The 16,738-nt window shown below is 36.4% G+C and overlaps 1 protein-coding gene across 1 annotated transcript; it reads right to left on the bottom strand.

Moving 5' to 3' along the window:
- Positions 1 to 251: 251 nt before the first annotated feature.
- LOC128233609 (uncharacterized) lies at positions 252 to 9,208 on the bottom strand. Its single transcript, XM_052947364.1, has 3 exons — positions 8,758 to 9,208; positions 1,993 to 2,136; positions 252 to 1,748 (listed from the first exon to the last, which is right to left on the bottom strand). Exons 1-3 carry the CDS (start codon positions 8,903 to 8,905, stop codon positions 1,576 to 1,578), a joined length of 465 nt encoding a protein of 154 aa, XP_052803324.1. The 5' UTR covers positions 8,906 to 9,208; the 3' UTR covers positions 252 to 1,575.
- Between the last annotated feature and the right edge of the window lie 7,530 nt (positions 9,209 to 16,738).

The raw sequence follows: 16,738 nt of genomic DNA, 5'->3' as shown, positions 1-16,738 counted from the left end.
TTTTCATGAGGGATACAACTAGTAAATACACGGTCATAATCTTGTTATTAGTAATTAATATGTTCCAATAGTGCTGTCAGTAAGTAGTTTGAGGTTTAAATTTATGTTTGTTATATATTGGTTTGTTTTTATGTTGAATAAGAGTGTCACTTTAAATAGTGTGGGTTTATTTGTCCTTTAATCCTAATTTTGCACGGTGGTGATTCCTTCAAGATGATGGCAAGGACAGACAAGGAATGTGCAAACAAATGTTGTTGTTTTAAATTTATTAAAATAATAATTTCTAAAATATGTATACAAGTCATATAAACATATATTCATATATACTATTAGCAATTTTAAAGCATTATGTTCATGAAAAAAGCGTTTGAATACTGGTGAAACTTGCGCCCATAAGCACAAAGCATGAATTGACAATACAAGACGTACTTTGAAATATTGATGTTTTTGATACATATACACAATATAAAACAATATTTTATTTAAAGATACGAACTTTGAATTCGGATCACCGGCTATAAAGGTTCAATAGTGAAAATAATGTAAAGACGACTGGACGAGATTCATACAGATCTAATTAATTAAAATTAGTGAAATACCTAAAGAGAAAAAAGTATGTTATAGCAATAATTAATTAAATTTATTAAAGATTACATGTTAAAGACATAAGATGCGTCATGATGTAATGCTTTCAACTTGGTATACAGTAGTAGTTGAAGAAGAAACAGAGCGTACAAAATAAGATAAAAACATCTCTATGCATCAATATATTCAATACATTGCTCAAATATAGGTTCATATATCTGAAAGTGGTCATCACTCCTTACTTTAAATACATGTCATTGTTTGCATGGCGTCAGGAATCATCAACAATAATTCTGCATTCTTTTTAATTATGAAATTGGACATGGTTTTTGTCGCTGAGTAGTTGGTTTATCAGTTTTCATGATTTTTTTCCATTGCTATCCCCGATGAGGCTTATTCTTTTATTTTTGCAATTGTTTATAAATGTTGGGACAAGTGTGACGTTATGTACCCATCAAATAGTTGACACCCCAGTTAACTGTATCACTGGCCCTAACCATAACCCTTACCCTAACCCTTAGGTGGTACCTAAACATTTAAGGGTTGATCGCATTTTTTGTGCGTTTATGCTGTATGAACGCAGTGGGGAACGCAAGCAAATTTCATGACAATATACGTTTGTATAAAAGAATAGCTGATTTTTTGTAACGTCTTATATCATTGGTTAAATGACGCCGCGCTAATCCGATCGAAGTGTAATATTGAAACAAACAATGACGTCATAATTCCTTGTGTGTTATACAATAAAAACGTCAAGTTTTATCTTTACAAAGTACTAGGCGAATGTGAAAATTTGTAAATGAAGATATTTCGACGCATGTGTGGCCAACCTGTAATGTTTTGTACGCGGTTGTATCTCGTTTAGTGTATGATACTAAGTTTTTTAATAGGGTTATTCATGTAGTTTCAGTTATATTTTGTGTTTGAAGTAAGGGGTGAGTGATCACCTTTGACAGATACGGTCACCTTTTTGTTAATATGACAAGCTATCTAACTGGGAGCAGAACTTCCTCTGGACAGAATAAACATGAAGGCGAAAAGCCCGGCTACACCCCAAGCAAGGAGCCATCCAATCACACACAGTGCGAATCCGGCACCGTAGTCATAGGGCAAATATGATGTCTCGTCAGCGAATATAGCGAAGCCAATCATCATGAACAGGCCTGTCGAAATAATAGCAAATAAAACATGAAAATAACAGTTTACATGGATCGCTTTTTCAAATACAATCGAAATATGTAATGAAAAACAACAGGGTTTTTTAAAGATATATTTCAAATGAGAATGCAAAATGCTTAGCAGCTACATTTATCAAAACTAAGCTTGATTATAGCACTGACCACAGGTTTGGTTTTCTGTTTAAACATTCTCCATAAAGATAAAAAAACAACAACAAAAACCTTGTACCTGCAATGCCTGACAGGCCGATGGTAATGAAGAGGAACATTTTGTCATCCTTTTTGACGAAGACGTACAGTATGGCTGTCACGAGGGCCCCTATCATACAGAACAGCCCCAGAAACACCATGGCTCGGGTGGCATGCAGCCAGTCTGTAAATGGTTAAACACGTAATGATAATGATAGAACTATACCTATATTGTTTAGCTGTGTTTTTTTAAGTCGAAACTACTTTAGAATTAAGATAAGCAGTACTTTATTACTTATATGTGTTAAGTATTCACTTTGATATACTAGTAGATAACAATTTGTCTACATCGAGTTATGAATGTATAATATAGTTCACTTTATACATAAACAATTGCTCTGTAACATCTTAAAGCGTTTCGTCAACAATACATATGTGGATTGGGAAAGCCAAATAGTAAAACGCATGAACACTTGTGTTATATTTGTTTGGAAGAAGGGTAAAATCATTATTTGATGCATGTTTGGATTTCAGGGGGTGAGCATAGTTCACTAGCAAACATTTTTTTCAGCGTCTCTTGAAAAAATGTTTCCATCCAAACGCAAATGTCAAGGGATTAATTTCTTTTTAAACATGACATTGAAAGTATGGTCAACTCCTATTTTGCTGACTGATCGATGACGTTAACCTCTGCATTTATGATTACAAGTGTTTCAATATGTTTATGGATGTATGTCATTGTTGCAATGTGATGTTCTTTTCGTGTTTGTATATGCGTGCGTGCATGCGTGCGTGTCTGTGTATGCGTGCGTGAGTGCGCGCGAGTGTGTGTGTGTGCGTGTGTGTGTGTGTGTGTGTGCGCGCGTGCGTGCGTGTGTTTGTGCGTGCTTGCGTGCGTGTGTTTGTACGTGCTTACGTGCGCGTGTATGTGTTTATCTTTGTGACACTTAACATGGTCGTTGTTAATACCTAGCTACTGCCGCATTTCATGACAAAAAAGCACTGTACGTACATGGCACGATACACAAAGGATGAGCACTATGATATCTGGATATTTTGTGTAATTCGTTTATCCAGTTGTATGTGTCTGACGTTGAACATTTACGGGCCTTCCACAGTGCAAAAGTGAGTGCGGAAGGCCAAAGATTAAAAAAATTCAAGGTTCATGTATCATTTAGTTTTGAGGAACAATCTTTAATGGAGAAAAACAGACATCCTTTGCGACATGTTTTATGGTAATATTGAGTTCACCAAATTTTACAAAATATTAAAGAAGATTGTCTCAGATTTTTTCGGAAAAGTCTGTCGACAATATTACAATGTTTTTGTGTCAAATGACTCAGGCTACCCCATCAACAACGTATTGTGAGTTCTTGGTGATATCTTAAACAAAAAATATATTCAATAAAATAATGAAAAATAGTGGATTACATTTATTTCCTGGTTACAAAAATGTCCTTCTTAAAGCTGCACTCTCACAGATTGAACGTTTTGAAAACTTTTTTTACTTTTTGTCTTGGAACGAGCCAATTTTTGCGAAAATCTATGGAAATCAGTTGAATAAGAGACTGCTGACAAAAATAATATCGCAGAATTTTATACTTAAGTTCAAAAATTGATTTTTTTTTTGCATTTTTCTTTAACGGTTAAAGCCATAAAACATTAATTTTCGAACGGAAATATGAAAGTCTGCGATATGATTTTTAGTCAGCAATCTTATATCATTGGTTTGCAGATATTTACACAAAAAAAATGCTCTTTCCAAGACAAAATAAAAAAAGTTGTAAAAATGGTAAATCAGTGAGAGCGCTGTTGTTGTTGACTTGCTTGAACACACTATTTTGACTTAAAAACATATTTATTTTGTATAAATACATTCTCGAAAGAAACACAAAAGCTTTTTGATAATAAATCTGATGAAATCTTCCTTCGTAGAATTCGCTTCTAATTACAGCTACATAGCTGTAACTGATATATTTAATATGTTTGCTAAATATTAAACCTTAAAACTAAACAACGACTTTTGGGCTGTGGAATGCCCTAAACATGTGCGGAACATAAATGTTTATACGAAAAACGACTGACCGTATTTAAAAAAAAACAGCGATCGAGCTTATTTTATTGGGGGTAGAAGCGTAAAATCTCAAACCCGAGAAAAACATGTCGGCCGAAATGTAACTTTTTCAAAAACCTGGCCGAAAGGTAAACAGTTTCGACCCTGCTATCGTATGATGCATTTAAAAATATATTTTAATACGAACTTTCTCATTCATACAGGTTTGTGAAAGATTTTTTAACTATTTCATAATTTATGCCTTATAAAAACATAGCTAATGAATTGACGCGTGGTATAATCTTACTAAGCTTTTTAACGTATACGTATAAAGCAGTTTTGCATAAAACACAAAAGATACAAAGTATTGCTAGCTGTCAACATCGATGGTTTTTATCAGGGCATTATCATATATCTCTTTTTCACGATCCACGATCAACTTACACGCCAGTATTAAAAGTGTTTATCCCCATTTAACCACATCCCTCGTATATAGCATGTTCTTCAGTCAAGGCATGATGAGTTTACTCAGGCCACTACTTTTATATAAATTGGTTTACAAAACCGGCGGGTCTAATTTTCCGAAAAGTACAAAAAAATAAAAACGGAATTTCATTTTTTTTATCAAAATTATTTTTCCGACCGTATTGATTTGGTGCGAAACGAAAGAAAAATGAACAGATAAGAGTACGAAAGCAGTAGATCTCGACTGGTTTGTTGTTCCGTAGCAGTCAGTATTCGCCGATTTATAGTGATAGCATGTGAGCCATCCAACTGTTATGGCAGCGCCGTTGGCAATGGCGGAATTGACGATAGCAGTCATTCTTTGTATGAAATAATTTATCAAAATATGCAGGAGATGTTAAAATAACAATAGTAAAAACATTGGCAAATTTAACAGCCGACACTAACAATAACTGTCACGTGATTGTTGTTTTTCCCCGCCAATTTAGGTCATGAAAATACTGTTGTTTATAGATAAAAAATAAAAGTGTCAGCGGCTGCCATCGAATTAGTAGACACAAATATCTGTAAATTATGTGTTAGAAAAACATTTTAAAGCATTTTATGGTTAAATATGAAATAACAGTGCACTAAGTGTGAGTGGTGAAATCGAAAGTAAAATTTTTAAGTTGACACCGGTGACCTAGTTTCACAAGTTCGGTCGGTGGTGTTTATAGATTTTAAATCACAGACTGGTTTGGAAATACTTGTCATTGAGTCAATTTAAAGCTTGTGTTTATTCTAGATTACATATTTATTCATGTTTGGGTTTAAAGTAGAGTAAAAACAATGAAAGAGTTGAACACATGTGTCAATGACATTACCGGGAGTTGTAACTGTGCAAAACATTTAGATAAAACAACACAGAAAACTTTTTGAATTAGTCCGTTTAATCTGTTATGAACTTGACATTTCACTATAAATGAGATTTGTAGTTGTAACCAAGGAATGCTTTTTGAAATGAAAAATAAACAAGCAAGTATAGATGCCCTGTGAACTCATGTATACACAAAATGGCAGAGTTTGGAGAAGATGAAAATATCCGATACATAATTATGGATTTCACTGTCAGTTTACTATCATTGTACATAAAGTTAAGTCACATGCTAGATTTATTATTTTGCTATGTGATTGTTACGTACTAATGTGGTAATTTGCTGCAAGATTTGAATTTGAAATGGATTTGGTGAATATCCCATGGTAAATATCCCGGTCCGAAAATAACCGGACTTAGCATGGACCGGGTTACACAAAACTAGGACCCCGCATAGTAAGGGTAATTAAAACTCAAATTAAGGTCTAGTTTGGTTTTGAGTTTTTCAGGAATTGTTTTCATAATATTAAAGCTCAAATGTCTTCTTAAAATGCTACTTCCTTATTTACAAAATTGGTAATTATTTCACTTTATTGACATTTTCCAATATTGAATTAAATGAAACAATGTTTAGAAAATGTAATGTATTGTTTTAATACAGTGCACTTTTTGTGTATTTTAATGCGTAAAATTCGCCTTCTCCTTTTTTTCAATTTAATATCGGTCAGTTTTTAAGTGTGCTGCATTTACTTTTGCTTTAGCAATAAAAATGCTGCATACCATTAAATCTAAACAAATGTCTTGCTGAGTGATATTCAATGTATCTTTGAAAAAAGTGTAGTTTATACTTGTTAACATGTTTTATAGTCAATTTCATTGATGTTTCATATGCACAGTATGTAAGATTTAAACTGTGTGTTTAATTAGAACTTTGAAACTTTGAGTGTATTAAAACATGCATTAATAGCAGTTTTAAAATTTAAAATGTCCAGTAAATGATATAATTTCTCAATGTTTATGTTGTTCTCTGATATTTGCTCTTCAATAGTATGTTTTGTGACTTTTTTCCCTTTTTTTTTTTTTTTTTTTTCGACCACCCAGTGGACATTTTTTCGGAAAATTCTTGTAAACCAAAAAATAAAAAAGGAGTGGCCTCAGGGACTAAATTAAATTAAACATTTGCTCACGATTCATAACAGACAATTATCATCCTTTAAGTTTATTATGAGTTATTGTTTAATGCGGGTTAATATGCAAAATGTGTAATAATAACTAATAAATATTAACCTTAAAGCTGCACTCTCACAGATATACCGTCTTTACACCTTTTTTATTTTTATCAAAGAATGAGCATTTTTTGCGTAAATATCTGCAAACCAGTGATAAAAGACTGCTGACAAAATATCAGATCGCAGATATTCATATTTCCGTTTAAATATCAATGTTTTATGGCTTAAAGCGTTTATAACGGTTTAAGAAAAGTGCATAAAACATCAATTTTGAATTAAAGTAAAATAAATGCGATCCATTTTTTTGTCAACAGTCTTAAATGACTGGTTTCCATGCACTTTCGCATACATTTGCTCGTTCAAAGACAAAAAATAAAAACGTTGTCAAAATAGCCAATCTGTGAGAGTGCAGCTTAAAAGATGTTGAGTGTGTATATTCCAACGTTTTGCTACAATGCTGTATTTAGCGTATTGCTGCTGAGGAAAATGACTAGCAGTTATATGTTGAAATTAGTTACACAAACATCGTTATCAGACAACGAATACACATAATATACATTTAAAGTGACCTTTTTCAATAAACGTTTGTAAATGCAAAATGGTCATTAAGATACAGACACGTAAAGGCATTCCGATGGCAAACGTTAGGGCAGAGTAACGGTTCTCGTATCAAATCGACTCAGGTATAAGACGTTCGGTTGATATATCGTATCGAACGTTCGCGTATCGATCAATATGTTGATCAAATAAAAGCTTGAACAACTTTTGTTTTATTTATTTATTTTGTATCATTTTCATCCATCATATAGTACGGTAGTGTTGGCGGTTTCGTCAGCCAACAGGTTCGTGTATATAAAAATTATAAATGAAAGTTTATAGTGTTCGTCAACTTCAGAACTTAATACAAAACAGTCTTGAAAATACAACACTATTGCATCTAAAAAATCAACAGCAACCGTTTTTCGAACTTTTAATCCTTAGGCCTAAAAAAATATGTCTGTTTCGGGTAACCCGACCCTTCCTATAAAAATGCGCCGACCCTAACTATATTTTCCGTTTCTGAGCAAAAAAAGATACTCGTTAGCGAATAGAGAGTTACGAAGGGCGGATAAATGAAGATTTTAATCAGAATTATTGTTTATATGATAAAAACAAAGTTAGGCAATGACAGTAATGTAGGAAAGACTGCCATGTGCAAGAAAACACTCTGAACTTACGACAGATTTTGAAAAAAAATCAAAAAAATCCCTACCTACCCTACCTAGAAATTTTGGGAAGGTTACCCTAAACAAACAATTATTTTTTTGGCCTTGTTCATCGGTTAAAATTCATTAACAAAATAAGTCCAAGGTAACCTAAAATGGTGTGTATTAAATTATTAAAAGTTGTGACAAACAATATAACTAAGTCAATACAGTCATTTTGCGATTACTCTAGATTTTAATATCAATTAAGTAGGATAAGAATGTTGAATTTGTATCGCTTGACTTGATTTCTAGATCGTACAGCTCACTTCTTCAAGTTGCAATGACATGGGATCTCACCGCGTCCGGTTGAAATAAATTGAATGTACGCATCGACACGGCCTTTACCTCTAACAATATTATTCAAATACAATCGTTACAACTCGGCCATCTCCGGCAAGCTTCGAGATAGGCTCTGTTGGATACTAGATGATCTAAATCGAATCAATTGCCCTGAATGGCTCTGATGTGACCATATGTTCAATTTTTGTTCACCTGTGTTGCCTTATATCACACAATGCAAATAAAAAGTTCAAACTGTTGATAACACATTATGTTATCATCATTTATTACAAATTTTAACCCTAGAAAAAATATCGCATGATATATCAGATATCTTTTATCGATACAAATATCGAATCGATCATTTCATTTGATACTCAGCACTAGCAAACGTACTGACATCAAGAGACACATAAGTCAGCAAATACGTATGTTTTTGAATATATGGAAGCGATGAAAGAAAACGTCAAAAGAGAGGTCTCAAAGTTACGCATTTTCCAAGGCAAAGAAGGAATCTCAAGGTTTAGTCACAGGAATCTCAAGGTTTAGTCACACTACATGCATATAATTGAAACTACAAGGACAAATCCTGCAGCCAAATGCCTGATGTAATATTATTTAATAATATAGAACAAAATGAGACAAGCATAAGGACGACTTGGTTCAAATCTATTCTCACCTGCAGTCACTGTCCAGCCTTTCCAAAGTCCTACATCGAGAAATACTTCATCTATCCAGCTGTCAAGAGCGAGTGCTAGAACGCAAAATAGCACATTTAATCCAGCTAATCCAACGCCAACAAAACCAAGAATCTGCTTTAAATCCATGTTTGCTCCTTTTCAATCCGTTGTATTTTTAACAATCCACAAAATTATCTGTGCGATGTTAAGCAAAATATGTTGACTTGTCTAAGATGTTACTCTTTCGATATACTCATAAATTCCTTTCCGACGAGTGTTAAAGGTGTATGATTTGATCAAAATCTTTGTACCAGTATTCTACACTAGTTACGCGAGTTCAAACAATGCTTGAGGAAGTTGGGAAAATATAAGTCGCACTTGATTACAAGTCTAAACTACAAATGACAGGATGTTAATATCTGGAAGGCAAGCAACCGGGACGGAATGACAATATCTGAGCTGTGTCAGCTTAGCAATGGAGTTTCCTCTAATAACGCTCTAAATTTGCTACCATGAACTTTGACCTCTTTTTATGCAGTAGTGTTGTTGTTTATAATGGTATGTGGCGTTTGTGTGTTTTACACCGAATTTTACAGAAAAAACAAAACACATGATAGTATATGATCACATCAGAAATTAGGTGTAAAATAACTAATATTTTGATTATGCAATATGGGTAGATTAGATTATTTTATGTCTCAAGTTATAAAACGGTATCTGTTGTATTAATTTGGTTTAGCAATGTGTGTGTGTGTGTGTGTGTGTGTGTGTGTGTGCGTGCGTGTGTGCGCGCGCGCCTGCGTAAGTGTGTGTGTGATTGTTCGTGTTCAGCTGGCTAATCAAATTCAGGTTAATGGCCGTTTAGCATTTAAGCAATTTTCAAGCAGGGAGGAATTAAGCATTGTATTACATAACTATTAATAAAAATAAAAAAATTATATTTATTTTAAACATCGACGTCTATATTTGTTTATTAAATCGTATCTCAAATCAAGTTGAAACGTTGTTTTTGTAATAATATTTGAAAGAAATGAAATGCTGTTAAGATTTCTTGTACGTCTGAATATCACCCTTTAACATGGCCAAAGTTCAATGCTGACCCTTGCTGCGATCCATAGCTTCAAAAGAATGTGATTCATAATTTCACGGTATTGATAACATAGTGAGCGTATTTTATGTCGACGTTTATGACTTTGGGTTGAGGGTGTAGGTAAGATACTAACCTATATACATGTGTTTATACTTTGTTTCAGCGTCCACTGTAGGCTGCAGAAGTTAACTTCATACTTTAAATTGTTGTCACGCTCTAAATATGTTACTTTTGTAAAAAGTGAAACGTCAAATAAACGCCCAAAGCAGCGAGTTTTACATGCAACAATAAACACGCTTTGAAATTTGTTTATTGCAAACCAGCGTAATGAAATGAGCGTACCAGTGAAATATGATTTGTACCTATTACATTAGCATCAGTTAAAGATACACTCTTACTACCAAATAAGATTTACTACAATTACTACAATTGTATTGATATACCAAAAAGATGAATAAATTTTGAAAACATCGGTACTTATGCACCAGTCAATTTTAACCACGCCCCCCCCCCCAGGTCCGGGGAATAGCGGGGAATTTGACTTCCGGTCCAGCCAACCCCGGGTAAAATCTTCCGCCCTGCGAGGACAAACTGATGGTCAAATCCCCGCCAAATGCCCCCGCACCACAGGGCGCCTAGGTAAGGCAAATTCCCCGCTATATTTTGCGCGAAGACAAAATTGCCGCATTCACCCGGCACTGCGGGGCCACCTGAAAGGTAAAAACACGGCCCATTTCCCCGGCTTTCCCCGGTATACCCCCGGACCTGGGGGCCGTGGTTACAATTGACTTGTGCATTATGAAGGATATCAAGTTCAATATGTTAATAATGCGCAGAAAACAACGGTTTTTCCACCTTATGAACCGATAGTAGATCAGTGTTAATCTTTTAGCATTCACAAATCATTTAATATGTTTGCGTTTTCAGCTATAAAATAAAACACGGATACAAACTTGTTATAAGCAGTTAATATCTTCCATAAATGTATAAGTTAGTAAGAAGTTATAGTTTTAAAACTTGTATTTGTTTGCTTTTTTCTTCAAAAATATTCATTACAAGGAGTAATGTAATAATATTTGATAGATTCTCGCTCACGTTGATACATGTATACGATGTGTTTTCCTTTTTACTCAAGTGCGCAGTATTGGAACTTAAAGAAAATGTACTTTTAAAATTCATAGTTTTAGTTATTATACAGTTATTAAAAAGTATGTTTTAACTCGTTAAAACAAAATGTCCCAAAGCTTCCCATTTTTCGAGAGCGCTGAAAGAAATATAACATAATTTAATATATGTGGACCGATTTCAGTACATTGTTGTCACCACGTTGATGGTCAAAGATGCTGTAAGTGTAAGAGACGGGAGATGCAAACTAAGTCCGCCGGGTTAGCTCAATCGGTAGAGCGTTGGACTGTGAATCGGACAACCTGGGTTCGTTTCCCGGGCGGAGCAGGTCACTTCTGTTGTGATTGGTTATAAAATCCTTTCTACGAACATTCGCACTTTACCACTGCCCCTGGCATGTACAATGTTGTCAGTCCCTTGCAGAGGTGAAGGCACCTAGTATAGGATAGGTGTGCGGTGGTTGAACTGTCACTCTGGGTCCCTCCAATGTGCTAACGCAATGGCGACTCATCAAAATACATTTATTTATGAATATGAACTTTTCAAAATTAAAAGTGCATTTTTTTTCTTCATTAGATTATACTCATTTGTTTAAGTTCGATTGAGACGACCTGTATAAGGTTATAGATTCATGTTCAGGTCTGTTTCCTGGATAAAAACAGAACTGTGATGGTCCATTTTGCGGGGGTGGGGGGACATGAGAATGTACGCATGGATGAACTCGAACCAACGACCACTTGGGTCAGAGGCGTGCACCTACACCACGTTTACGTGTTGTCCGGCCCGTCTATAGCATCGTTAATGTTTTGTTTAAAAAGTGAATAGTCCCTTCACAGACGTCACAGTTATTATGCTTTGTTCAAGTTCTCCTTTTATATATCACCATTTTGACTACACAGAAACTGACATGTTTTCTCAATAAACCCATTGTAAATTTATTTACAAACGACTCCTTTAACAGCGTTTCTTTTGACATTACAATGATTAATTGTGGAAAATGCAAATGAATTTATATAATGTGTATTTTGTATAATGCCTTGTGCTGAACCTAGTCAAGGCTCTTTACCAACTTAAGTTACTCGCGTGCTTGCATGTTTACGCAAATGTTTTCTGTTTGGCATGTACCATTTACGTGCATATTCACTATACTAGGATCACTGTCTGTATAGTCAGTTGATTTACTCAACGATGGATCAAATATTTGAACTGGGAGAAAAAATAGATAATGGTCCTGCATGTTTACATTATGTCGACAATTTAGGACGTGGGGATTTATTTATCAAAGATAAACAACATTTATGTATACGAAGAGCAGTAAAAATGGTAATAATTGTATAACGTAGCTATGCATTGATAGATAACAATGTAATAACTTAAGATTAAAATGCCCAACAATTTCGAATTTCATTAATTTCTTTTAAAAATCAATATGATAGCAAGTGCTGTTTATTTTTTATTTTCTTCTCTTTGAAAAAAAACGCACTTGCATTAGCATGTAGGTTATGTTTCTTAACATGATTTAAGAATTTTAAATATGGACGGGGCAGCTGGGAAACCAGTTTACTTGTTCAGGCTGAAAGGGTTGTAGCGTCATAAACGGTTGGTAAACGGTCTTCAGCCTGACCGGCTTGTAGCGTCAAGAAAGGCTGGTTGACGGTGTTCAGCCTGAACGGCTTGTAGCGTCAAGAACGGCTGGTAAACGGTCTTCAGCCTAAACGGCTTGTAGCGTCAAGAAAGGCTGGTTGACGGTGTTCAGGCTGGACGGCTTGTAGCGTCAAGAAAGGCTGGTTGACGGTGTTCAGGCTAGACGGCTTGTAGCGCCAAGAAAGACTGGTTGACGGTGTTCAGGCCGGACGGCTTGTAGCGTCAAGGAAGGCTGGTTGACGGTGTTCAGGCTGGACGGCTTGTAGCGTCAAGAAAGGCTGGTTGGCGGTGTTCAGCATGAAAGATTTGTAGCGTCAAGGAAGGCTGTTTGACGGTGTTCAGACTGAAAGGCTTGTAGCGTCAAGAAAAGCTGGTTGACTGTGTTCAGACTGAAAGCTTGTAGCGTCAAGGAAGGCTGGTTGACGGTGTTCAGACTGAAAGGCTTGTAGCGTCAAGGAAGGCTGGTTGACTGTATTCAGACTGAAAGCTTGTAGCGTCAAGGAAGGCTGGTTGACGGTGTTCAGACTGAAAGTCTTGTAGCGTCAAGGAAGGCTGGTTGACGGTGTTCAGACTGAAAGGCTTGTAGCGTCAAGAACGGCTGGTTGACGGTGTTCAGACTGAAAGGCTTGTAGCGTCAAGGAAGGCTGGTTGACAGTGTTCAGGCTGAAAGGCTTGTAGCGTCAAGAACGGCTGGTTAACAGTGTTCAGACTGAAAGGCTTGTAGCGTCAAGAAAGGCTGGCAAACGGTGTTCAGACTGAAAGGCGTGTAGCGTCAAGGAAGGCTGGCAAACGGTGTTCAGACTGAAAGGCTTGTAGCGTCAAGAAAAGCTGGCAAACGGTGTTCATACTGAAAGGCGTGTAGCGTCAAGAACGGCTGGTTAACAGTGTTCAGGCTGAAAGGCTTGTAGCGTCAAGAACGGCTTGAAGCGTCAAGTACGGCTTGAAGCGTCAAAAACGGCTGGTTATCAGTGTTCAGACTAAAATGCTTGTAGCATCAAGAAGGCAAGTTATCAGTGTTCAGGCTGAAAGGGATGTAGCGTCAAGAACGGCTGGTTATCAGTGTTCAGGCTGAAAGGCTTGTAGCGTCAAGAACGGCTGGTTTATGGTGTTCAGACTGAAAGGCTTGTAGCGTCAAGAAAGGCTGGTTGACGGTGTTCAGACTGAAAGGCTTGTAGCATCAAGAAAGGCTGGTTGACGGTGTTCAGACTGAAAGGCGTGTAGCGTCAAGGAAGGCTGGTTAACGGTGTTCAGACTGAAAGGCGTGTAGCGTCAAGAAAGGCTGGTTGGCGGTGTTCAGACTGAAAGGCTTGTAGCGTCAAGGAAGGCTGGTTGACGGTGTTCAGACTGAAAGACTTGTAGCGTCAAGGAAAGCTGGTTGACCGGGTTCAGACTGAAAGGCGTGTAGCGTCAAGGAAGGCTGGTTGACGGTGTTCAGACTGAAAGGCTTGTAGCGTCAAGGAAGGCTGGTTGACGGTGTTCAGACTGAAAGGCGTGTAGCGTCAAGGAAGGCTGGTTGACGGTGTTCAGACTGAAAGGCTTGTAGCGTCAGGAACGGCTTGTAGCGTCAAGGAAGGCTGGTTGACGGTGTTCAGACTGAAAGGCGTGTAGCGTCAAGGAAGGCTGGTTGACGGTGTTCAGACTGAAAGGCTTGTAGCGTCAGGAACGGCTTGTAGCGTCAAGGAAGGCTGGTTGACGGTGTTCAGATTGAAAGGCGTGTAGCGTCAAGGAAGGCTGGTTGACGGTGTTCAGACTGAAAGGCATATAGCGTCAAGGAAGGCTGGTTGACGGTGTTCAGACTGAAAGGCTTGTAGCGTCAAGAAAGGCTGATTGATGGTGTCCAGGCTGGACTGCGTGTACCGTCAAGGACGGCTGGTTGACGGTGTTCAGACTGAAAGGCTTGTAGCGTCAAGAACGGCTTGTAGCGTCAAGGAAGGCTGGTTGATGGTGTCCAGGCTGGACTGCGTGTACCGTCAAGGACGGCTGGTTGACGGTGTTCATGCTGAACGGCTTGAATCATCATGGACAGCCCATGGGGCCAACTTCACCCAGATATATCTACTTTTAAGGGTCAATCGATGCATAGGGGGATACAAAAGCGCTTTTAAGTCCTTATGCACATAATAAAATTCTCATTTATTTGTTATCATTTGTACTGGTCAATAATTTATTTAAAATAACAAGGTCATCCCTAAATGTTAGTAAAACAGTGCCCCTATGTCTTTCTCTTAATTATAAATAAATCAAATTTCGAGTTCTTATTCATATGACACAAACTCCTCATCAGAGTAAATGCGATATTGTACAATGCCTGAGAGTGATTTCCGCATTTACACCCATATCGGAACGGAACCAAGTAGAATAGGCGTCACCGTTTAATAACTACCGTGCGTTATCCACGTAAACCACATACGCTATCCATCAAAACATGGCACAGTCCCATCAACAGCAAACTCGGGCCGTGAGTGCCTTCTCAATTACCTACAAGCTACATTTTGTACAAGGTATAGGCTACATGTTTGAAGTATTTTAAATACTGTCAAAACATTGTAGTTTTATAATATTATTTTGTATAGTGCCTTGTGTCCTGTTCTGGTGATAGTTTATCATCTTCCATGAACAGCCCTACTGTTATTCCAAATGCATTATTATTATCATAAAGTTGACACTTGTATTTGATATTTCATGATCATCAGCAAAAATGTTTAAGGCTGCATTTCGATTTCACTTTATCATAATGAAATAAAAAATAAACCACTGAACGCTAAAGCTATCTGATATATTCAATTATATGCGCATAAACTTCGTTGTAAAGAGGTATACTTTTGTATATGTAGTCAAAATTGTACTCTTTGAAGCAAAACACATTATAACATAATGATGCAACGTTATTATATAATGGTAAAACGTAATTATATGAAGGTATAACGTAATTATATGAAGTTAAAACGTCATTATTTTAAGTTAAGAAAGCTAAAAGGCAATTATATAAAGGTAAAACCTATTTTTTTAAGTCAAAACATTATCATATAAAATCAAAACAGCATTATATAAAGCTAAACAATAACCATGTTAAGTTATAAAAAAAATCCTGTCCATATGTTGACATAAAAACCATTAACATGGGCGGCCCATGATTCTATGTTAGAGGGGGCTTATCTTAAGGGCATAACCTTTTGACCTGCGGCCTTCCATCTGAACCGAAATTTAATAAAGTGCTTGGAGGGGGGCTTGGGGGTATTCCCCCACGAAAATATTTAACAATTTATAGTTCTTCTCTCCTATATTGAAATAAAAAATAAACTTAGGGGTTTGTGGGGGTGGGGGCTTGTGAGATTAACAAGACGGCGCTTGATATCAACAAGGACGTGATACAATGTGATTGACAATACAGTTGATATAGCTGAGATGGCGGAGATCTGTTTTTCTTTGTCATGGGAGATAACCGCGTAAGATATTGAAATGATAGTATATCGATTAGACATTTGTGTTGTTGTTTATTCAACAAAAAGCGATAACTGCTTTTTGCATGATAAGACGGAAACACTTATTACCATGTTCCAATCAAATAATTTTAATTGTGCAAACTAACCAAAAGATAACCTGTGGACAACATAACCAAGTTTAATACAAATGGGTGCAGTTTGATATAATAACATGTCACTTAGACATAATTACACGTCAGTAAGACATTCTAACATGTCGGTCGACCATAATAACATGTCATTAAGACATAATCACATGTCGGTTAGACATAATGACATGCTAGTTAGACAATATAATATGTCAGTCTGACAAAATAACATGTCAGTTAGCAGAGGCGTAGCTAGCCCTCTTTTCATGTAGCTTCATAATTTTGCTAGGGGTTTCGGGGGCATGTCTTCATAGAAAACTTTGAAATGCATGCAGAAATCTGGTGCATTCCTGGGCGTTCTGATGCGCTTTATAAACTAACTTTGAGTGATAAATCTTAACCTTCTTACTAAATAATGCATTTCTGGAATATATTATGTACTGAAAACAATATTATAACCGTATATTTAATAACTGAAAAATAGTACATGATTTGTGAGTGCTAAAAGTTTAACTGTGATCTTCTATCGTCGCATAAGGTTGAAATAATG

Source organism: Mya arenaria, chromosome 5 (genome assembly GCF_026914265.1).
Source record: "Mya arenaria isolate MELC-2E11 chromosome 5, ASM2691426v1".
NCBI classification, from domain to species: domain Eukaryota; kingdom Metazoa; phylum Mollusca; class Bivalvia; order Myida; family Myidae; genus Mya; species Mya arenaria.
Note: the sequence above shows the minus strand (reverse complement) of the source record. Positions and strands in the feature narration are given on the sequence as shown.

Bases quoted from the DNA above. Each gene is read 5' to 3' on its own strand.
- LOC128233609 (XM_052947364.1), bottom strand. From the start codon at position 8,905: ATGGATTTAAAGCAGATTCTTGGTTTTGTTGGCGTTGGATTAGCTGGA. The intron at 2,137-8,757 runs GTGAGAATAGAT...AACCATTTACAG, and splicing joins AGGCTGGACAGTGACTGCAG to ACTGGCTGCATGCCACCCGA. The intron at 1,749-1,992 runs GTACAAGGTTTT...TTATTTCGACAG, and splicing joins CGGCCTGTCAGGCATTGCAG to GCCTGTTCATGATGATTGGC.